The sequence below is a fragment of the Chiloscyllium plagiosum genome, unplaced genomic scaffold (genome assembly GCF_037043375.1).
Source record: "Chiloscyllium plagiosum isolate Xiang-an unplaced genomic scaffold, Cpla_swu_hap1 HiC_scaffold_28, whole genome shotgun sequence".
NCBI lineage: Eukaryota > Metazoa > Chordata > Chondrichthyes > Orectolobiformes > Hemiscylliidae > Chiloscyllium > Chiloscyllium plagiosum.
Window position 1 is genome coordinate 1,030,327 of NW_028270166.1, and position 20,791 is coordinate 1,051,117.

Below are 20,791 nucleotides of genomic sequence, written 5' to 3' on the forward strand. Positions count from 1 at the left end.
TCTCTTAGAATCTGAGTTCCCTGATTAGGGCTGTTGACCTGATCCAATTGGGGGGACTAACAAGTCTAAGCAGAGTTCTGTTCACTCTGAGATCTAGCTCTGAGAAAGCCGGATCAGCATCAAGTACTGTGCCTGTGTAAATAAAAGGTGACTTGGTGATGGGATACCAGCCTCTGGAGTTATTTCAAAAGATTTTTGGGTCATGATGTTTAGAGCAGCACCGATTAATCAAGGTCAGACAGCATGTAGTTGTTACAGGGTAAGTCGTGGATGAATAATTTAGTTGGAATTTTTGAGGAGCTAACATAGAACAAATACAGTGCAGAACAGGCCTTTCGGCCCTCGATGTGCATAACAAGAATAATAAATGAAGATGTGCATTTGAGGTAGTCTACAGGGATTATAGGAAGACTTTTGAGTTCTCATTTTGGAAGACTAATCAGATTGATAAAAGTCCGTGGAATTGGAGAGTAAATGTCAAAATGGGTCAAAACTGGTTGAATAACATGACCAGAGGATTATAGTCAGTGGATGTTTGTGATTGGGAGACTGGGGATTTTGAAGGTCCAGTACTAGGTTCGTTGCCTTTTCTGACATATATCAGTGATTTGGAGTTAAATGTCGGGAGCATTCAAGGCATTTGTACATGACACGACAATTGGTACTGTGGCAATTGATAATGAGGATCAAAGCTGTAGACTGCAGGAACAGATCAATGAAGGACAGAAATTTTTAAAAAGACATAAGGGGCAAATTGTTTTTACACAGGGTGGTTTGCGTATGGAAAGAATTTCCTGAGAAATTGTTGGATGTGGATACGGTTACCATGTTTAAAAGACATTTGGATAAGTACATGAATAGGAAAGGTTTGGAGGGTTATGGTCTAGGAACAGGCAGATGGGCCTAGATTAGTTTAGGATTAAGTTTGGCATGGACTGGTTGGACCGCAGGGTTTGTTTCTCTGCTATATGACTTCAAGTGGCCAGGTGAGTGGCTAAATCTTTTGTTTATTCCTTTTTAGAATGTGGGCATCTGGCAGGATCGGCATTTATTATCTGTCCCTGCTTGCCCTTGAACGGAGTATCTTGCTTGGCATTTTCTTGTAGAGGACAGTGAGGAGTCAACCACAGTTTTAGCAATCTAAAGTCCGGTCAGACCAACTAAGAATGGCAGATTCCCAACACCAAAGAGCATTAGTGAACCAGATGGGTTTTAACTATTATTGGCATATTACATTGTTTTTGCCTTCACATGGTTAGCATTACTGAGAGTAGCATTACATTTTGGATTTATTAATTGAATTTGAATTGCACCAGTTGCAGGTGAATGCACAGTGAATGGTAGGATACGAATGTCCGGCGAGAAGCCAAGCAGCGTTGAGATACATGTCTACCAGATTTCTGAAAGCATCATAGAAACATAGAAAACCTGTTCAGTTATTAGGTAATGGAGCTCTTCAGCCCAGTGTCATGGTCCTGAAGACCAAAATGGGTTTTGATACTGCAATGGGCAATGAGATATTTTTGCATCTGACTGCTTCTTTTGTGGTTGCACTAGAGATTCTTTGAGAGGGGTCATGTGGTCCACTGGTATGCTTCAGGCCTTGCACAAGCTGTAGACACTGCGGAAGCATTTTAATTTAAACTTTTGTAAGTTTTCTTTGAGATTTTTACCTTTGTTACAGTGCCCCTTGTGGGCTGTCAATGCTATTTTTTGTTATCTTCAATTATTTTGAAATAGAGAAATGTAACTATACCCAACTTCACAAAGACTGGTATCGCGTCACCAAGTCGCCCTTTATTTACATGTACCTCGTCCTTGATGCTGGTCCAACTTCCTCAAAACCATCTGAGGGTGAACAGAACCTCTGATGCTTTTGTTTACATCTGTCAGCCAGGGCTCCCTGACTGGCGTTGTTCATTTGACCCAATTGGGGAACTTACTTTACCATTGCGATTTAATGTGAATGGAGGCTCAGGCAATGCAGAGGTTTCTGATTCAACAGTGTAGAATTTGACAGGGTGTAGAGCAGAGAAGCTGGTTGTGAGGTGACAAAAAAAGCAACAGCAAATGCTAAGGTACCAGTATAGACAGAAGGAGTAGTCCAATAGCAGAAATGTTATCCTGAGGACTGAGGATTCTGTAGTGATCAGTCACCAGCAATGATGTGGCCTTCCCCAGCAAACCCCCACCACACTAAACTCCAGCTACTAGACACAAGTTAAAAATATGCTAGAATGCTCTCTCTCTGTGATGAATGAAGCTCTAACAACACTCAAACCTCAACATCATCCAAAATAGTTTATTTGGTTGGCACCCTATCCACCACCTTGAACATTCAGTTCTCCCATGATCAGTGTACATTTAGTAGCAATGTGAGCCATCTATTTGATACACAGCAGCAACATACCAAGGATCTTTGGGCATAACCTGCCCAACCTATGAACTCTACCATCTAGAAGGACAAGAGCAGCAGACCACTTCGCCATCTGTAAGTTCCATCCCAAATTGCATTCCATTCTAACTCGAAATAATTTCTTCATTGTTTTACTGTCAGTGGGTGAGAATTCTGGAACATGCTTCCTTAACAGTATTGTGAGTGTACCTAACACAACAGGCACCACAGTGCTTCAAAAAGCTGTTGTCTGCTCATTTTGTTTAATTGTATGTGGGGATTTAATTTTGTCAGACATAAAGGCTCAAATTGAAACAGTTTGAATGTGAATAGACATAACATTTCACTCTAAATAAATGAGCAATGGTCAGCTCACCTTCATCATCTGGTTTTCAAAGTAAAGTACTCACCATCAACTTCTCGAGAGCAATTAAAGATGGCCCTTAAATGCTAACCTTGCCAGCACCTATATCCCATGATTCAACATCAGTCGACTTAACTAAGATCCTTTGGTTCCTACAGTTTCAAGAAGGGCAGTCATTTAAAGCAGCATAAACAATTCACCAAGAAATAGAAATAATTACTCAAAGTTTGGGAGATTTGTAGCTCGGGTGCTCGTTATTGTGGTTCTGTTAGCCGAGCTGGGAATTTGTGTTGCAGACGTTTCGCCCCCTGTCTAGGTGACATCCTCAGTGCTTGGGAGTCTCCTGTTAAGCGCTTCTGTGATGTTTCCTCCGGCATTTATAGCGATTTGTATCTGCCGCTTCCAGTTGTCAGTTCCAGCTGTCTGCTGCAGTGGTCGGTATATTGGGTCCAGGTCGATGTGCTTATTGATTGAATCAGTGGATGAGTGCCATGCATCTAGGAATTCCCTGGCTGTTCTCTGTTTGGCTTGTCCTATAATAGTAGTGTTGTCCCAGTCAAACTCATGTTGCTTGTCATCTGCGTGTGTGGCTACTAAGGATAGCTGGTCATGTCGTTTCGTGGCTAGTTGGTGTTCATAGATGCGGATCGTTAGCTGTCTTCCTGCTTGTCCTATGTAGTGTTTTGTGCGGTCCTTGCATGGATTTTGTACACTACATTGGTTTTGCTCATGCTGGGTATCGACTCCTTCGTCCTGGGGAGTTGTTGTCTGAGTGTGGCTGTTGGTTTGTGTGCTATTATGAGTCCTAGTAGTCGCAGTAGTCTAGCTGTCAGTTCAGAAATGCTCTTGATGTATGGTAGTGTGGCTAGTCCTTTGGGTTGTGGCATGTCCTCATTCCATTGTCTTTCCCTTAGGCATCTGTTGATGAAATTGCAGGAGTATCCGTTTTTGGCGAATACATTGTATAGGTGTTCTTCTTCATCTTTTTGCAGTTCTGGTGTACTGCAGTGTGTTGTGGCCCTTTTGAACAGTGTCTTGATGCAACTTCTTTTGTGTTGGGGGGTTGCTTTCGTAGTTCAGGACTTGGTCTGTGTGTGTGGCTTTCCTGTATACCTTAGTGGTGAATTCTCCGTTCGGTGTTCTCTGTACCATCACGTCTAGGAATGGGAGTTGGTTGTTCTTTTCTTCGTCTCTAGTGAATCGGATTCCTGTGAGTGTGGCGTTGATGATCGGTGTGTGTTCTCTATTTCTGTGTTTTTAATGATTACAAAGGTATCATCCACATATCTGACCCAGAGTTTGGGTTGAATTTGCGGTAAGACTGTTTGTTCTAACCTTTGCAGTACCGCTTCTGCTATGAGTCCAGAGATGGGTGAGCCCATGAGTGTGCCGTTGATTTGTTCATATATTTGCTTGTTAAATGTGAAGTGTGTTGTGAGGCACAGGTCCAGTAGTTTGAGTATGCAGTCTTTGTTGATAGGTTCCCCATCTTGTTGTCTGTTCTGTATGTCCAGCAGGTTGGCTATTGTTTCTCTGGCTAGGGTTTTGTCGATAGAGGTGAGCAGTGCCATTACATCGAATGCGACCATAGTTTCTTCCTTGTCAATGTGTATATTTCTGATGATGTCCAAGAATTCCTGTCTTGACTGTATAGAGTGTCTGGATCCGCTGATCAGATGTTTCAGTTTCTGCTGCAGTTCTTTAGCTAGTTTGTGTGATGGTGTCCCTGGTAGTGATACTGTGGGTCTGGTTTGTGCACTTTAGGTAGTCCATAGAATCTGGACTAGATTCTATGGACTACCTAAAGTGCACAAACCAGACCCACAGTATCACTACCAGGGACACCATCACACAAACTAGCTAAAGAACTGCAGCAGAAACTGAAACATCTGATCAGCGGATCCAGACACTCTATACAGTCAAGACAGGAATTCTTGGACATCATCAGAAATATACACATTGACAAGGAAGAAACTATGGTCGCATTCGATGTAACGGCACTGTTCACCTCTATCGATAAAACCCTAGCCAGAGAAACAATAGCCAACCTGCTGGACATACAGAACAGACAACAGGATGGGGAACCCATCAACAAAGACAGCATACTCAAACTACTGGACCTGTGCCTCACAACACACTTCACATTCAACACCCAAATATATGAACAAATCAACGGCACACTCATGGGCTCACCCATCTCTGGACTCATAGCAGAAGCGGTAATGCAAAGGTTAGAACAAACAGTCTTACCACAAATTCAACCCACGCTCTGGGTCAGATATGTGGATGACACCTTTGTAATCATTAAAAACACAGAAATAGAGAATACACACCAGATCATCAACGCTACACTCACAGGAATCCGATTCACTAGAGAGGAAGAAAAGGACAACCAACTCCCATTCCTAGACGTGATGATACAGAGAACACCGAACGGAGAATTCACCACTAAGGTACACAGGAAAGCCACACACACAGACCAAGTCCTGAACTACGAAAGCAACTACCCCAACACACACAAAAGAAGTTGCATCAAGACACTGTTCAAAAGGGCCACAACACACTGCAGTACACCAGACCTGCAAAAAGATGAAGAGGAACACCTATACAATGTATTCGCCAAAAACGGATACCCCCGCAGTTTCATCAACAGATGCCTAAGGGAAAGACAATGGAATGAGGACATGCCACAACCCAAAGGACTAGCCACACTACCATACATCAAGAGCATTTCTGAACTGACAGCTAGACTACTGCGACTACTAGGACTCATAACAGCACACAAACCAACAGCCACTCTCAGACAACAACTCACCAGGACTAAGGAGCCGATACCCAGCATGAGCAAAACCAATGCAGTGTACAAAATCCCATGCAAGGACCGCACAAAACACTACATAGGACAAACAGGAGGACAACTAACGATCCGCATCCATGAACGCCAACTAGCCACGAAACGACATGACCAGCTATCCTTTGTAGCCACACATGCAGATGACAAGCAACATGAGTTTGACTGGGACAACACTACTATTAAAGGACAAGCCAAACAGAGAACAGCCAGGGAATTCCTAGAGGCATGGCATTTATCCACTGATTCAATCAATAAGCACATCGACCTGGACCCAATATACCGACCACTGCAGCAGGCAGCTGGAACTGACAACCGGAAGCGGCAGATACAAATCGCTATAAATGCCGGAGGAAACATCACAGAAGTGCTTAACAGGAGGCACCCTAGCACTGAGGATGTCACCTAGACAGGGGGCGAAACGTCTGCAACACAAATTCCCAGCTCGGCAAACAGAACCACAACAAATAATTATTTACAATAAAGCTGGTTTGATGAAGCCTTGAGTTTGGATTAAAGTTGAGGATGTTTGATACAGATGCTTATGTCCAGCTGCTGTGTATTTTGCTAACCCGTGCTGTCTTTCTGGCTTTCTCACACAGTTACAGGAGAGTCTCCCCCCAGCCTGTCAAAGGAGCTGACCAATTCGCTTGCAGGTGTTGCAGATGTGACCTTTGATACCGACTCCCAATTTCCTCTTGATGAATTGAAAATTGACCCCTTGACATTGGATGGTCTGCACATGCTGAATGATCCGGACATGGTGCTGACGGACCCTGCTACAGAGGATACTTTCCGCATGGATCGTCTGTAGAAAAGGACTTTGAGACCTAAGACAAATCGGGGAAGCAGGCCAAAAACCCGCCAGGGAGCGGAAATTAAGTGAATGAGTACAATTAATGGAATGATATTAAAGTGAGAGCGTAACGTGCAATGAATTCCGCTTCTTGTTCCAAGCTTGCAACTCTGCGATCCTGAATGAACCAAGTATAGCGCTTTCAGCTATGTGGCGCACTCCTTCATTGCAGCGTTTCATTGACTCCATCACGTCCCCAGGCCTCTTGTTTTATTTTCCGTTCTCCTATTTATATTGTCCTCATGGTAACGGTGGGCTGTCGGTGCATCGTTATTTTTGGCAGGTTTACGTGTAATTTGGAGTCTACCTATGAGGTAACAACTGACAGTAAAACTCAGCAGCTCCAGGCCAGCAGTACGGTGATGTTATTATTTGTCCTGAAGTCACCAGCTCCACTTCTTTCAGTGCGCTGTTGCCATTGTATTTTCTGTGCTGCTTGATTCTTATTTATATTTTTATATTTGTCTGTGATTTCTTTCTCTTGCCCCATTCCTTTTCGCTGTGCTTGTGTTCAGCAAAAGCCACTGCCTTGTTGTATGTTGCTAAGAAAGTGAACAAGAGACTGATCTGACACAAGAGCTAAGTGCATGGACAGAAATTGTATTACAGCCAATATTTAGAGGGGCACGCATTCTTGCTCCTGTTTGTGTCCCTTTCATTTATGTTTTTCCATCAGATTTTAAAAAGGAATGTTGACAATGTGTGCCGGTCGGGGATTAGTTTGCTGCCAGCTCCTTCCACGAGAAACCAAATGTTCTCACCTCCCTCCGATCAGCTGTTCCGGTTCTCAGTCAGTCCCACCACCAATGTCAAACTTCAGATGGCTCTATAAACGCCCTCTCTCCAGCAGGCACCTATCCCTTCTCTGCAATGTTTGTGAAGTATATGTGCTGTTATGCTGCTTAAATGCCTCTCCCTATGTGGCATTCATTCATTCTCAGTCCCTACAGCCAGCCATTGTGTGGCCAACAACACACACTATATTTCACTGTTATCTCTGACCACTGAATTGAGAGAAAAGGCAGAAATACTCATTTGATATTCCTTAGGAAGGAAAGGTTCAATGCCAGCTGCTGGAGGGATGTGCGATAATCATACTGCCCAACAGTGGACCTGCATAGTTTTTCACCATCTTTGCTGCCGTTTTTAGTCGTAAGTGTAGAGAGAGAGGGCTGTCACTATCACTACATGCTGTGGAATTTGTTCCCAGTGCATCCACTACAAGTCAGGACTCTCAAACCTTACCTGCACAAGTTAATTAACTTTCACAACAGAATCACATTTAAGTTCAAGACACTAAGCTGGTACTGATCTGTGTAGCCACATGTCATTTCTGGCAAACTTGGTCCCACTAATGTTTTATGAAAAGAACACTAAATGGCTACTGTATCCTACAGACTTCATATAAAGTCCTGAGAATATTTTAGCTGCATTTTCTGATCAGAAGAATGATGTAGCAAGATCCGTCAGTACTAACAACATATTCTGGAGCACATGTTGAACAGCAAGCAATTAGGAAAGCAAATTGCAAAGAGATTGGTGTACATATTGAGAAATCTTTGCTGCAATTGTGTTAGGGTATTATTAAGGGCACACCTGGAAAAGTATGCGCAGTTTTGGTCGCCATATTAAAAAACAATGTGCTTGCTTGTAGACAACGTAGAGAAAGTTTACTGCACTGGTTCCTGGATTTGAAAAGTTTGTCCAGTTATGAGAGGCTGAGTTGAATGAACTTATTTTCTCTGGAATCTAGAAGAGTGAGAGATGATTTAATTGAAACTTGCGAGATTTTGAAGTTCCTTGATAGGTTTGACTCTGAAAAGTTGTTTCTCCCTGAGTGGGAAAACTAGAACAGAGGGGAACAGTTTCAGGGAACAATGCTAAACATTTAGGACTTAAATGAGCAATTTCTTCCTGCTGACGGTTGGGGATCTCCAAGAGTTGTTGCTTCTCTATTAAATGTGCTCAAGAAGGTAGATAGATTTTTTGAGCTCTTGGGGGCTTGTACATAGGGAGAGAGTGGAAAAGTGGAATTGAGACAGAAATTTGGATATGAATCATTTAAATAGCCGAGTAGTCTTGATGGACCACGTGATCTGCCACTGTTCTGACTTGTGACTCCTGCTCTCTTCCTCTGTCCTAGCCTTGATGAAACACGTGCATGCACCTCACACATACTTCAACGTATTTGTGTTAATCTTCTGCCTCTGTAGCTGCAGCACTCTAGACTACATTCAACTTGCTAAATGGAAGTTATTTTTCTTGAATAATTATATATCCTCTCACGTAGGGAGTTCAGAACTACACGACAAATCAAACTCACGAGATAGCCGTACTGTTCAGCGTGATGTCAGGAAGCACCTATTCACACAAAGGGGAATGGGAATCTGAAACACTCTCCCCTCAAATCATTTGAAGCTTTCTGGACTGAGGTTGATCTGTAATTGAGCCAGTGTATCAAGATGTCTGGGAAATAGATTTGAGATATTGATCAGCCATTACTTTTTCCTTACTGGGGTGTAAACAACAGAATAACCTTGAGGGGCTGAATGACCATCTGCTGTTCCAGTGTTCCCACATTAGCACAAGGCAGGTTTTGAAGTTTTGATAGCTGTGCCTGGATCAACATGTGATAACAAGATTGTTCAGTTGCACATACGCAACAGCTGATCTCCTGAGAGTCCAGTGCTTTGTGTATTTTGTGTAGAAGCCTTAGAGTATTGAATATTCCTACCTTAAGACAATATCTAGAAACAAACACGGAGCCCACTGGTTTACTACCTTGTTCCAGTCAGGAGAATTTCCCCATCCTGGGTATGAATGTCCAGGCCTCTGCTGGTACCTGCCAACACGATACTGCAGCTGTAGGAGATGGCAGCATGTGCTTCTGTGTGTCTGCATGCTTCCTGGTGCTCGGCTATGCTTGGAATGTTGAGTGAAGTCTGTAATCACAGCCAGTACTACCCTGAACTTGTTATTGTGCAGAATGTGTATTTTATTTTAGAAATTTGGTAGTTGCCTCATTTGATATCAGTAAAGTGTTAATTCAGAACTTTGTAATGGGGTAAATCTAAGCAGTCTGTATCATGAGAGATCTTGAACTTACATTTTTTTAGTTAAAATAAAATCAGGTTAATAGTTCATTAATTATTTAATATAGCTTATCAATTAATTTAGTTCCAAATTTGAAATGTTGGTGGGTCTGTGTTCCAAAATTGATGTCCAAAATTAGGAGTATGAGGCCTAAATTAGGGAAAAGATATGAAAAGGTTGATAAAATGTTATACAGAAGTAAAGTCTCTAATCTTTATATTTCCTATCATTTCTAACACTGCAAACCGACCATGTTTTGCATCATGTGCATCCCCTGTATGAATTGTATCTGTTCATCTCTTTAATGTTTTCCCACTGTACTTCCCTTGCTACTGAGAGTCTAAATCAGTGAGAGTTGTTGAATATAAAGTTCCTGTTTAATTCAGTTCTTTAAAACCAGATTCTCCTTAGTTGTATTTGCAAATGTGATGACAGCTAGGACAGGTATATCAGGAATACAGTCTTAATGAAGAGCTGCATTACTCATACACCTGTGCATGGTTTACTTTTGGTGTATTTTTGGAAAGCTGTTGGTTGTCTTGCTGGGATTAGTGAGAGTGTTAATCCAGAGTCGTGTATTCTTGTTCCTTGATGCTCTTGTGCAAGCAATATACACAAAGACTTGTTTTGATTGCTGCTGCTATAGTAGTCATTTTGGCTCTTCTTCCCTAACTTCTTGCTCCTGCAGATCCTGAGGTTGAGCAGCCTGGAAAGAGAGAGAGATTCCAGACATTTTGCGTATAGTAGGGTGGATTTTGTCTGCAGTGTGTTAGTGTTATTGATGCTGCAGAGAATGGATTTTCTTCTAAGAGAATGTTGCTCATGTGGAGAGGTTGGTCTTGTTTTCACACCCTTTTCTTCTGCCTAGATCCTGAGTTTGGAGACTCTGAGAGATCTTTCCAGAAGTGTGAATGTGTTCAAGTGAATGCAAACAAATCACAAGAATTGCGTAAAATCAGAGCCCATTTGTTATGAATAATGAGCTAGTGTAGTGCATTTAGGTTGACAGGCTTGCATATGTACGTTTTGGTGCAATGGGGAGAAGACATACAACTAAGTTGCATAATTCAAAATAATCATGATGTGCAAAAACTTTCCTCAGAAATTCTTCTTGGTCTATCTTTAGAGAGCGATTTAGTGAGAGTAAAGTCATTGGTGTTTGTGAAAGAGGGCTGAGATTGTGATGTGCAGAAGTTGGAGATTTCCGAAGCCCGTACTGTTAAGGGAGGAGGAAGAACAAGACTCGCAGACTTAATCAGGAGTTAAGAGGTTAATTCAATGGCATTATTGGTAGGTATAGTATCTATAATCAAAGGGAATATTTTACTTAATCAAACTGCCATGCACACAATTATTGTTATTACAGAAGACCGTAAGGGATAAGAACAGAAATAGGCCATTCAGTCCCTCGAGCCTGTTTTACTGATCCAACATTCCTCAAGTCCACTTTAATGCATTTTCCCATAACCTTTTATTTCCCCTTGCTGATCAAGAATTTGTGTTGATCTTAAGTAAGCACAAGGATTCTGCCCCCACAGCTATCTGTGGCAAGGGGTTCTAAAGACACACAATCCCCTGAGACAAGAAATTCCACCTCACTTAAGACAAATTGGCGCTCTTTTATTGTGAGACTATGCCCTCTGGTCCTAGACTATCCCACTAGGGGAAACATCCTCTCAGCATCTACCCTATAAAGCCCCTGAAGAATCAGATATGTTTCAATGAGATCACCTCTCATTTTTCTAAACTCATTTTTCTAAAGTGGGTAGAATCCCAACTTGTTTAACCTTTGCTCAGAAGACAATCCATCTATATCAGGGATCATCCAAGTGAACCTTCCTTGAACTCCCTCCCTTGAAATGATATCTTTCATTAAATAATACATTTGGCATATTCTATACAGGTCTTAACATAAGAGCTAGGGAACAGTAGTGATTGGGGCAGGAGATGTCTGGAGGAGGGCTGAGTAAGAACAGTAACAACAAGCAACTCTGTCTGAAAGTGGTGGAAGCAAAGATGAAGCTATTCCCCAGACCTTTATGTTAATGATTTAGGTGTGCAGTGCATAATTACAAAATTGTAGTTGACATGAAAATCAGAAATGCTGCAAACAATCCGATGGGTATTAACTGAGGAAGGTGAAATGAGACAACACGTGGCAGATTAAATCCAATGCGCAGAAGTATGAAGGAAGAGTGCAAAATAAAGGCCTGAATGTATGTGTACACAATTCTTTAAAGGTGACAGAGCAAGTTGAGATGTTTGTTTTAGCAAAGTATATAAGGGTCTTTGGCATTGTTAATAATGGAGCACGGATGCCAGGGGGTCATGCTAAAATGATATAAACCAATTGTTCGGCCCTAGTGGGAGGACATGGTAGATTTTGGACCCTGCACTTTAGGAAGGATGCCTAAACCTTGACAAGGAATTGCAGATGATTTACATGAATGGTATCGGCAATGAGGGACTTCAGTAGTTAATGTGGAGAGACTAGGATTGTGCAGAGGGGATTAGGAGAAGACTTGATAGAAATGTTCAAAATTATGAATGATCAGAATAAATAAGGAAAAAACTGTATCCAGTGGCAGAAAGAAGCTCACATCACCTTGATAACCAACAACAGTCAGCATGAATTTCAAAAGGGAATACTCTTACTAAATGAATTTACTGAGCAAGTCATAGAGAGTAGATGATGGTAGTCAGCGGATTGATTTATCTAGATTTTCAAAAAGTCTTTGGTAAGAAACTAATTAATAATTTCCAAACATGTGGACAAGTGGCAGAATCGATTCAGTACAAGCACACAGTGCGAGTAACGGGTAATTATTCAAAGTAACATTCCACAAGGATCGGTTCTGAAAGCACTGTTCACAATTTCCATTAACATTTATATCTATAACTAGGATCAAAGCTTAAAAATAAGCGGTCAGCCATTTAAGACAGGTGAAACATTTTTTTCAGAGGGTTGAGAGTCTTTGAAAATCCTTTTCCCAAAAGGCAGTGGATGCAGAATCTTTAAACAGATTTTAAGACATGGATAGGTAGATTCTTGATTCCCAAGAAGATGAAATATTATTGGCAATATGTAGGATTGAGGCTAAAATCAGATCAGCCACAATCTTCTTGAATGGTACAGCACTGCAAATGCTGGAGATACCGAGTCGAGTGTGTGTTGCTGGACCACACCAGCACCCCACACTTGAATCAGAAAGTTAAATGGCCTACTCTTGGTCCTTGTTTTGTATGTGAACACTTTGGACTTCGAAATCAAAAATTCAACTTCCAAATTTGTGGCTGACTCCAACTAAAAGGAACGTGAATACTTGGGGGGGGGGGGGTTAACGCATTACATTGGGCTTTAATATCGAGTAGGAAGTTATTGGCAAATGAAGTTTGGTGCAGTTAAATGATGAGTATATTTTGGTAGGAACGATTGGGAGGTCACTTATTACTTGGAAGGTGGAAGTCAATGTTGGCAGAGGAACAAAGGGATCTTGAATTACCAAGATACGAGTCACTAAAAGATGGTGCTACAGGGGGCAAGACTATATTAAAAGCGAGTTCCTCTTCTAGAGGATAGAATTGAAAAGTCATGAAATTAATGCTAAATCTATTTTGAACTTAGTTCAGCTGAGTGTACTGTGGGCAGGTCTGATCACCATGTAATGAAAGCAATACAATAGCACTGTAGAGGTTGCAAAGTGGATTTCCAAGCTTGGTGCCAGCAATGTGACATTTTACAAATCAAGAAAGTATTGACAGGGTGGGGTTAAAAGGCCAAGGAATGACCTAATCGAGGTTTTTGAATGATGAAAGGTTTCGGTGAGTGGATCCAGAGAGAATGTCCCTTCCTATTGGAAATAGTAGCACGGGAGACTGTCAAGTTAAGGTCGTCACCAAGCAATCTAATTGGGAATTCAGAAGAATCATCACCCAGAGAGTGGAAAGAATGGGGAGCCATTTGAAGCAGTTGTTGAAGCCAATATGAGAAGTTGGACAAACAAATGAACAGTAAAGAAATTGAGTAGGATATATTTAGTTGAGAAAAGATTGGAGGTGACTTGAATGAAGCTGAAACACCAGCATAGATTGTTTGGGACAAATTGTCTGTTTCTGTGACATGTTTAATGTGTAATTTAGAGTAGACAGTAAATGCTAATCTTGCCAGACTTAACTATCATACTTTTTTTTAAAGAATTGTCAGTAACCAGAGGATATAGATTTGAGGCAAAGAATCACTGACAATGAGGAAACATCATGCCATGCAACGAATTCAAAAATGAACCTGTTAAACATAAAAGGAATTAGATTACAGGGAAAATAGGAAAGAGAAGGAATGGAATTAATCAAAAAGACTGCCAATGGGCTGACCCAGGTCGTGTGAGCTTAATGGTTTAGTGTGCTGTATCATGGTCGCAAAATTATCAGATTGCCTGCTGATGTAGTCCTTGTAATCAGCATTAACTTACCTATCCCATCCATCAAAGGTAGACTGATATGTCATTCATTCTGGCTTTTCTCAACTCTTACTCCATACCCACCCAGCTATGGCATGTGTACCACACTGCTTCCAGTGACTGGTGTAGTCAGACATTAGCTGGACTTCTGTTTCTTCAAAGCTGTATCATGTTTAGTGAAGGTTTGTTTTTGAGATTGTTGGATGCTACCCAGAAAATTCTAGGTCAAAGATTGCAGTTGTGTATTTTTCTACTTGAGTAATTTCTGTGCATCCACTGCCGGGAATGATACCATATAGCATACATGAAACTGCACTGCCCAGGGTTCTTCTATGCAAGGTACAGTGCCTTACAGTGCATTACCATGCAGTGCAAGAGCTAATACTGGGATGACCCATGCAACACCAGGAAGAGCCAAGTGTGCCTTTAACTTGGAAGCTGTGGATTATACCAGGGTATTCTGTTACAGAAAGTGGTTAATTTCTCACCCTGCCTATGGCATTCTTTTGGGTTTGCTTTATATTAAGTTCATGACAAAGCTGATGTATGTTGCTGATTTTTTGGTTCAGTTTAAAGCTATTATTGTATTTCTTTGATCTGAAAGGATCATTGTAAATTAAGGAGCCTTGCCCATGAAGTTATTCTTACTACAGTTCTCAGTCACTTAGAAATCCATAATGCAGTTCTTCACATTGAATACTAAACTATTTTGCTTCAATATGTTGAAATTGGGAAAGATTCTTGTGCTGTAATCCCTCTGAAATTTTCTAGGCGTATTTTAAACCCTGCTTAGAGGATTACACCTAAAGAGTCTGGGTGTAACATTGAACAGAAGAGTTAAAATAATTTGGTGTTTCTTTTTGATTGAGTTTTTACGTTAGATTTTGGGCTATGAGGTAATTTACAGTTGGTCTAGACTTGAGAGTGTAAAGTTTTCTCCTCATCTCCATTTCATAAGAAAACGTGGCATTTGTACCAAAATTTCTCTCTAGAAATTCAGATCTTTGTGAATGGATGTTTATGAAAATGGACCGGAAACAGTACAAACCTCTCACAGATGCTCAGGAAATAGAAAACAGCTCATTGATGTCAAACTTCTTCGCCTTAACTCTAGTTGTATTCTTTATTTTAACCTTTTTTAATTATCTTTACTTTCAAGAGTCCACATAGTCATTTTTTTGCTAAGAAATTTCACAATAAGGTGAATGTTCATTGAGGATCTTCTATAATCTCATCACCCTGAAATAATTGACCATTACTGAGAGAAAGAGACCTGCTGTCAAAACTTTTCATTTTGATCTGTGAATGCCAAATTTTTAATAGGAACAATTTATGCTGCATGAGGAAGGGGGCAATCAACAGATTGCCGTGGAGAATGCATTATTATCCCTACACCTTTCCTTAATTTATTAAGAGGCGCAATGCTTAGGCTTGTTCATTTTTCTTGTGTCTGTCCTGATGAGAAGCTTTGACAGTATGTTGCTTTTTCAACAGTACTTGAGCACTGTATAACAAAGCGATAATTGAAATGATTATTCAAGTTAGGATACACTTGTTTGACTTGAAGATAACCTCTCCAACTTCCAAATTAGCAGGTATACACACCAAAGCTTGAGCAATTGTCACACACACACTCAAAAAATTAATTGGCAGCAAAGTTTTTCTTTCCATAGAAATGCAGCAAAGCAGCTTCCCCAAGGATGTCATTTTAATCAGATTCCGCCCATGAATCTGTCAACATTTATTTATTTTTCTGATGTCTTGGTTTTTTATAAATAAACTTGGAAATTTTGAAATGGATTTCAGGTATAATGCAAACCATAACTTGTACTGACTGACTGTCAAAGGATCTTCATTTTAACTTGTAAATGTTTTTTAAAGTTTGTTTGTGTGAGGCTTCTGTCTTTGTAAATGAAATGTAATTAAAGTTCAACAGTTTTCTGCTCGAAGTCCTTCACAGTTTAATATGTTTTCACTTCCTTTCTCTTAAAGCTGATTCTGTCTTTACTTTATGGCCATAAATGAAGAAGGCCAAAGAGCAGCAGGTTTTCAGAACATAAAAAAAGATTAAAAATCACATAACACCAGGTTATAGTCCAACAGGTCTATTTGGGAGCGCTGCTCCTTCATCAGGTGGTTGTGGAGTATAAGATCTTAAGACACAAAATTTATAACAAAAGTTTACAGTGTGATGCAACTGAAATTATATATTGAAAAAAACTTGGATTTCTTGTTAACTCTCTCATCTTTTAGAATGAACTTGTTGGTTTCAGTTCTTTCATATGTAAATCTCTGAACTTTTTATTAAAAGTTACATTCTCAAGTGAACTTTAACATTAGGTACCCTTCGTCGTCCAGTACTTCCCAGGACCCTAAAAACTATGCCATTTCTTCACAGCTTGCAACACATTATCAGTGAGGATGAGCACCTCACCAAAACCTTCCTCACTCCGCCAGTTCTCACCTTTAAACAACCATCAAACCTCAAACAGATCATTGTTCGTAGCAAACTGTCCGGCTTTCAGGACAACACCATACAACCCTGTCATGGCAGACGCTGCAAGTTGTGTCAGAATGTCAACACGGTTACCACCATTGCACGTGGGGACACCACCCACCATGTACGCGGCAGGTACTCATGTGACTCGGCCAACGTTGTTAGGGTGGCACGGTGGCTCAGTGGTTAGCACTGTTATCGCACAGTGCCAGGGACCTAGGTTCGATTCCAGCCTTAGGCGACTGTGTGGAGTTTGCAGATTCTCCCCATGTTTCCGGTTTCCTCCCACTGTCCAAAGATGTGCCGGTCAGGTGAATTGGCCATGCTAAATTGTCCATAGTGTTAGATGCATTCGTCAGAGGGAAATGGGTCTGGGTGGGTTGCTCTTTGGAGGGTCAGTGTGGACTTGTTGGGCTGGAGGGCCTGTTTCCACACTGTAGGAAATCTAATCTAATCTCATACATTGCAGGCAAGGATGCCCTGAGGCGTGGTACATCAGTGAGACCAAGCAGAGGCTACGGCAATGGATGAATGGACACTGCACAACAGACAGGAGTGTCCCCTCTCAGTTGGAGAACACTTCAGCAGTTCAGGACATTCGATCTCGGACCTTTGGGTGATCATCCTCCAAGCCAGACTTCGGGACATGCAGCAACACGAAGTGGCCGAGCAGAGGCTGACAGCTAAGTTCGATACCCATGGGGATAGCCTCAACCGGGACCTTGGGTTCATGTCACCCCAATGCAACACACACATTCATTCTCTCTCTCTCTCTCTCTCTCTCACACACACACACACAGACCCATACAGTCATGCAGATTCTCTCTCTTACACTCACACCCACACTCAGTTACACCCACACACGCACCCACTCACAGACTTAATACCTCTTTACATTCACACCCATACAGATATACACACTCTCTCACAGCTACTCATACCCTACCACACATGCACACACACATATATAAGTTTGAGGGGTGAATTTGTACTTGCAGAATTACATTTTATTTTGCTCAAAAACTGCATGGATCCATGTAAGATTCTGTAAATCTCTTTTTTTAGAAATAGAATCAGTCTGAACATTGGGGCACAGACAGCCTTACACAGGGCACCTCACACCTTCAATGCATTATCTGAGCTGACATGGCACCTATTGTTAAAGTTCACTTGAGAATGTAACTTTTTTTAAATAAATTTCTGGGATTTACATATGAAAGAACGGAACCAACATGATCATTCTAACAAATCATCCAGGTCTTTTTCAATATATAATTTCAGTTGCATCATACTGCAAACTTTTGTTATAAATTTTGTGTCTTACGATCTTATACTCCACAACCACCTGATGAAGGAGCAGCGCTCCAAAAGCTAGTGCTTCCAACTAAACCTGTTGGACTATAACCAGGTTTGTGTGATTTTTAACTTTGTACACCCCAGTCCAACACCAGCTCCTCCAAATCATTAAAAAAGGTACAAGATATGTGGGTTTCACAATCTGGGTGCAATTCCACATGAGACTGAGGAACATTGTTGGGAGATTTTACTTATTTTTTAAAATTCACTTGTGGACATGGACATCCTTGACTGACCAGCAGTCATTACCTGACCCTAGTTGCCCTTGAGACAATGGTGGTGAGCTTCCTTCTTGAACCACAGCAGCCCATGTGTTGTAGATTGACCCACAATGTCATTAGAAAGGGAGTTGCAGGATTTTGAACGTGACACTGAAGGAAAAGGATATATTTGAAAGTCAGGATGGTGAGTGGCTTGGAGGGGAACTTATGTAAGGTGTTGCCTTACATAAAGTTTTACTCTAGTAACTTCATGTTATCCCTGTCATGGAAGTGTTTGATGGGGATGGTGTGGAGCAAGCTTTATTCTGTTATCAAACCCCATACTGTTCCTGTCATAGGGAGACTTTGATGGGGGCTGGTGTAGAGGCATATAAACATATTAAATATAAGTTAACTGGATTTTTGTGAGTGTTGGCTTTGATCTGCTAGATCTCATTACACACCAACTGTAACTGTATTTCAGAATAATAGAATGTGACAGATATTTGAGTTGTAAAAGATGTGATACATTGTTCTCACTCCTGGAATCATGCATGCAAAAGGCCATCTCATCATGCTAGGTTCTGTATCAAACATTTATGAAGAAATAATCTTGACTCACTAGTTTTTACAAATTCAGGACAGGTTTTATTCAGAAAATCTTTGTATTGAATCAAAATGCTATATATTATTGGTTATATCTGTCAACTTTGGTTTATAGCGTCTATATAGGTTGTGATAGTGCAGCTATAAGCAGGATTATTTAGAAATGATGGAATGGTTAAACATTGTCAGTCTGTTGGATAATCCTTGCTCACATGTTCAATTATTGACTATTGTTATTATTCTTGCACGCAATCCTCTACAAATGTAACAAGTGGGTAGGATTGGAATTTGGTTTAAATGATCGTGAATAACTGAAGGCTTGGCAGTATCTTAATGACTTTTTATCTGGGTGCCACATATAAGAAGAATACTAAGTTCATCAAAAGCTTGTAGAAAATGTTCACTAAAATTTACCAATAAAGAGGGACTTAAGTTATGAGACTAGTGACACATTAAGACTGTTCTTGGAGTAAAGAAGGGTTAGAGGTTATCTCTTGATTGCAAGATGGTGAAAGGCTTTGACAGTATTAATAAAGGAACTCGAATCTAAAAATCAACGACCAAAATAATTGGAAAATAAATCTATTGAGGAAAATAAGGAGAAATGTTTCACCAAGTTGTTAGGTCTAGGAGGAGCAGATCTTAAGCAGAGAAATAACCCTGGGACTAAGTGTGCCTGTAAGCCAGCACAAATGAAAGAATCATTAAAGTATACCTAATTTGCTTATTCAACACTGGCCAAAGCTAATAATCTCAACTTCACAAATTCTTGATCTTCCTTTATACTAAATTGCTCTGATCTAAAATCTACAAATGTCTATTTCCTAAATCCCAAAGATCAAAAATCTACAAATGTCTATTTCCTAAATCCCAAGAAACAAATTGCAATGAGTCAGACAATTGATTGGCCATCTTAATACTGACAAGAATTTGTTCAATCCATTGATCACGAAAGGCTTTAAGACCCTGCCCTTGCCATCATCCATTGAGGGTCCAGGTGTTTTGGTGGTTATTTTCATCTAAATCTGTGGGAAAAGTTCCAGTATTGTTTTTGAAAGTTTGAGATGTTGTCACTTGCTAGAGTTGGTAAGTTCTAAAAGCATTTTCTGGGTTCAGAGTCCAGTGTTCAAAACCGGTTCTGAAGTTGTGTTGGGTGGAAATCTTCTGGAATTGTGTCTGAGAAAGACAAAAACAGAACAATTAACATTTAACCCTGATAAATATGAGTAAGATGTAACAAGACAAGAGTAATTAATGAGTGGCAGGATGCTAAGAAGCTCAGACGAACAACTAGATCTTATGATGCTTGTCCACAGACTGCTGAAGGTGGCAGGACAAGTGTGATTAAGACATACAGACACATACCTGTAACAGCCATGGAATAGTTATAAGAGCAGGGAGATCATGTTGGACCTATACAGAACTTTGTTTTGGCCACAGCTGGGGTACTGTGTGCAATTCTGATCACCATGGGATAAGAAGGATGTGGTTCGTACGAGGGGATGCAGCAGCAAATCACCAGGATGTTGCCTGGGATGGAATAGTTTAGTTATGAAGAGAGGCTGGATTAGCTCAGGTTGTCTTCTTTTGGAGCAGAGAAGACTGAGAGGAAATCTGACTAAAGTGAATAAGATTGAAAGACATGGAAAATAGAAAGCATAGAAATGATACAGCACAGAAGGTGTCCATTCAAGGAATAATTTTAAGGTAAAAGGCAGGAGATTTAAAGGGGACTTGCACCTGAACTGGAGGGTCACAAATGTCCTGGGTGGGAGATTTGTTTGTGTGGTTCGGGAGGGTATAAACTAGATTGGCAGGGAGGTGGGGCAGCGCTACAAACTGAGAGAGGGGTAGTTACATATGGGGCAGTGACAGGATGTAGTGAATCTATCGGGAAGGTTTCTCACGTGATGAAACAAAGGGATCGGTGAAAGTGTGTCTGCTTTAATGCAAGGAGTATCAGAAATAATAGTGAGGAATTTAGAGCATGGATCAGTATTTAGAACTATGATGTTGTGGCCATAACAGAGACGTGGGTTTCACAGGGGCAGGAATGGTTGCTAGATGCTCCAGGGTTTAGAACGTTTAAAAAGAACAGAGAGGGTGGAAAAAGAGG

At 40.8% G+C, this 20,791-nt stretch overlaps 2 protein-coding genes across 4 annotated transcripts in view; one reads left to right on the forward strand and one right to left on the reverse strand.

Annotated features, from left to right (window-relative positions):
* LOC122565518 (CREB-regulated transcription coactivator 1-like) overlaps positions 1-15,965 on the forward strand; it is a 158,355-nt gene extending 142,390 nt beyond the window's left edge. For all 3 annotated transcript variants that reach the window (XM_043721564.2, XM_043721565.2, XM_087975865.1), the window contains one exon: positions 6,213-15,965. In XM_043721564.2, coding sequence (XP_043577499.1) covers positions 6,213-6,424 — 212 coding nt within the window. In that variant the 3' untranslated portion in view covers positions 6,425-15,965. The remainder of the gene's footprint in view (positions 1-6,212) is intronic.
* A 2,729-nt stretch (positions 15,966-18,694) lies between these two features.
* comp (cartilage oligomeric matrix protein) overlaps positions 18,695-20,791 on the reverse strand; it is a 60,041-nt gene continuing 57,944 nt past the window's right edge. Inside the window, exon 19 of the mRNA XM_087975864.1 lies at positions 18,695-19,851. Within this exon, the coding sequence (XP_087831990.1) occupies positions 19,802-19,851 (50 nt within the window). The 3' untranslated portion in view covers positions 18,695-19,801. The remainder of the gene's footprint in view (positions 19,852-20,791) is intronic.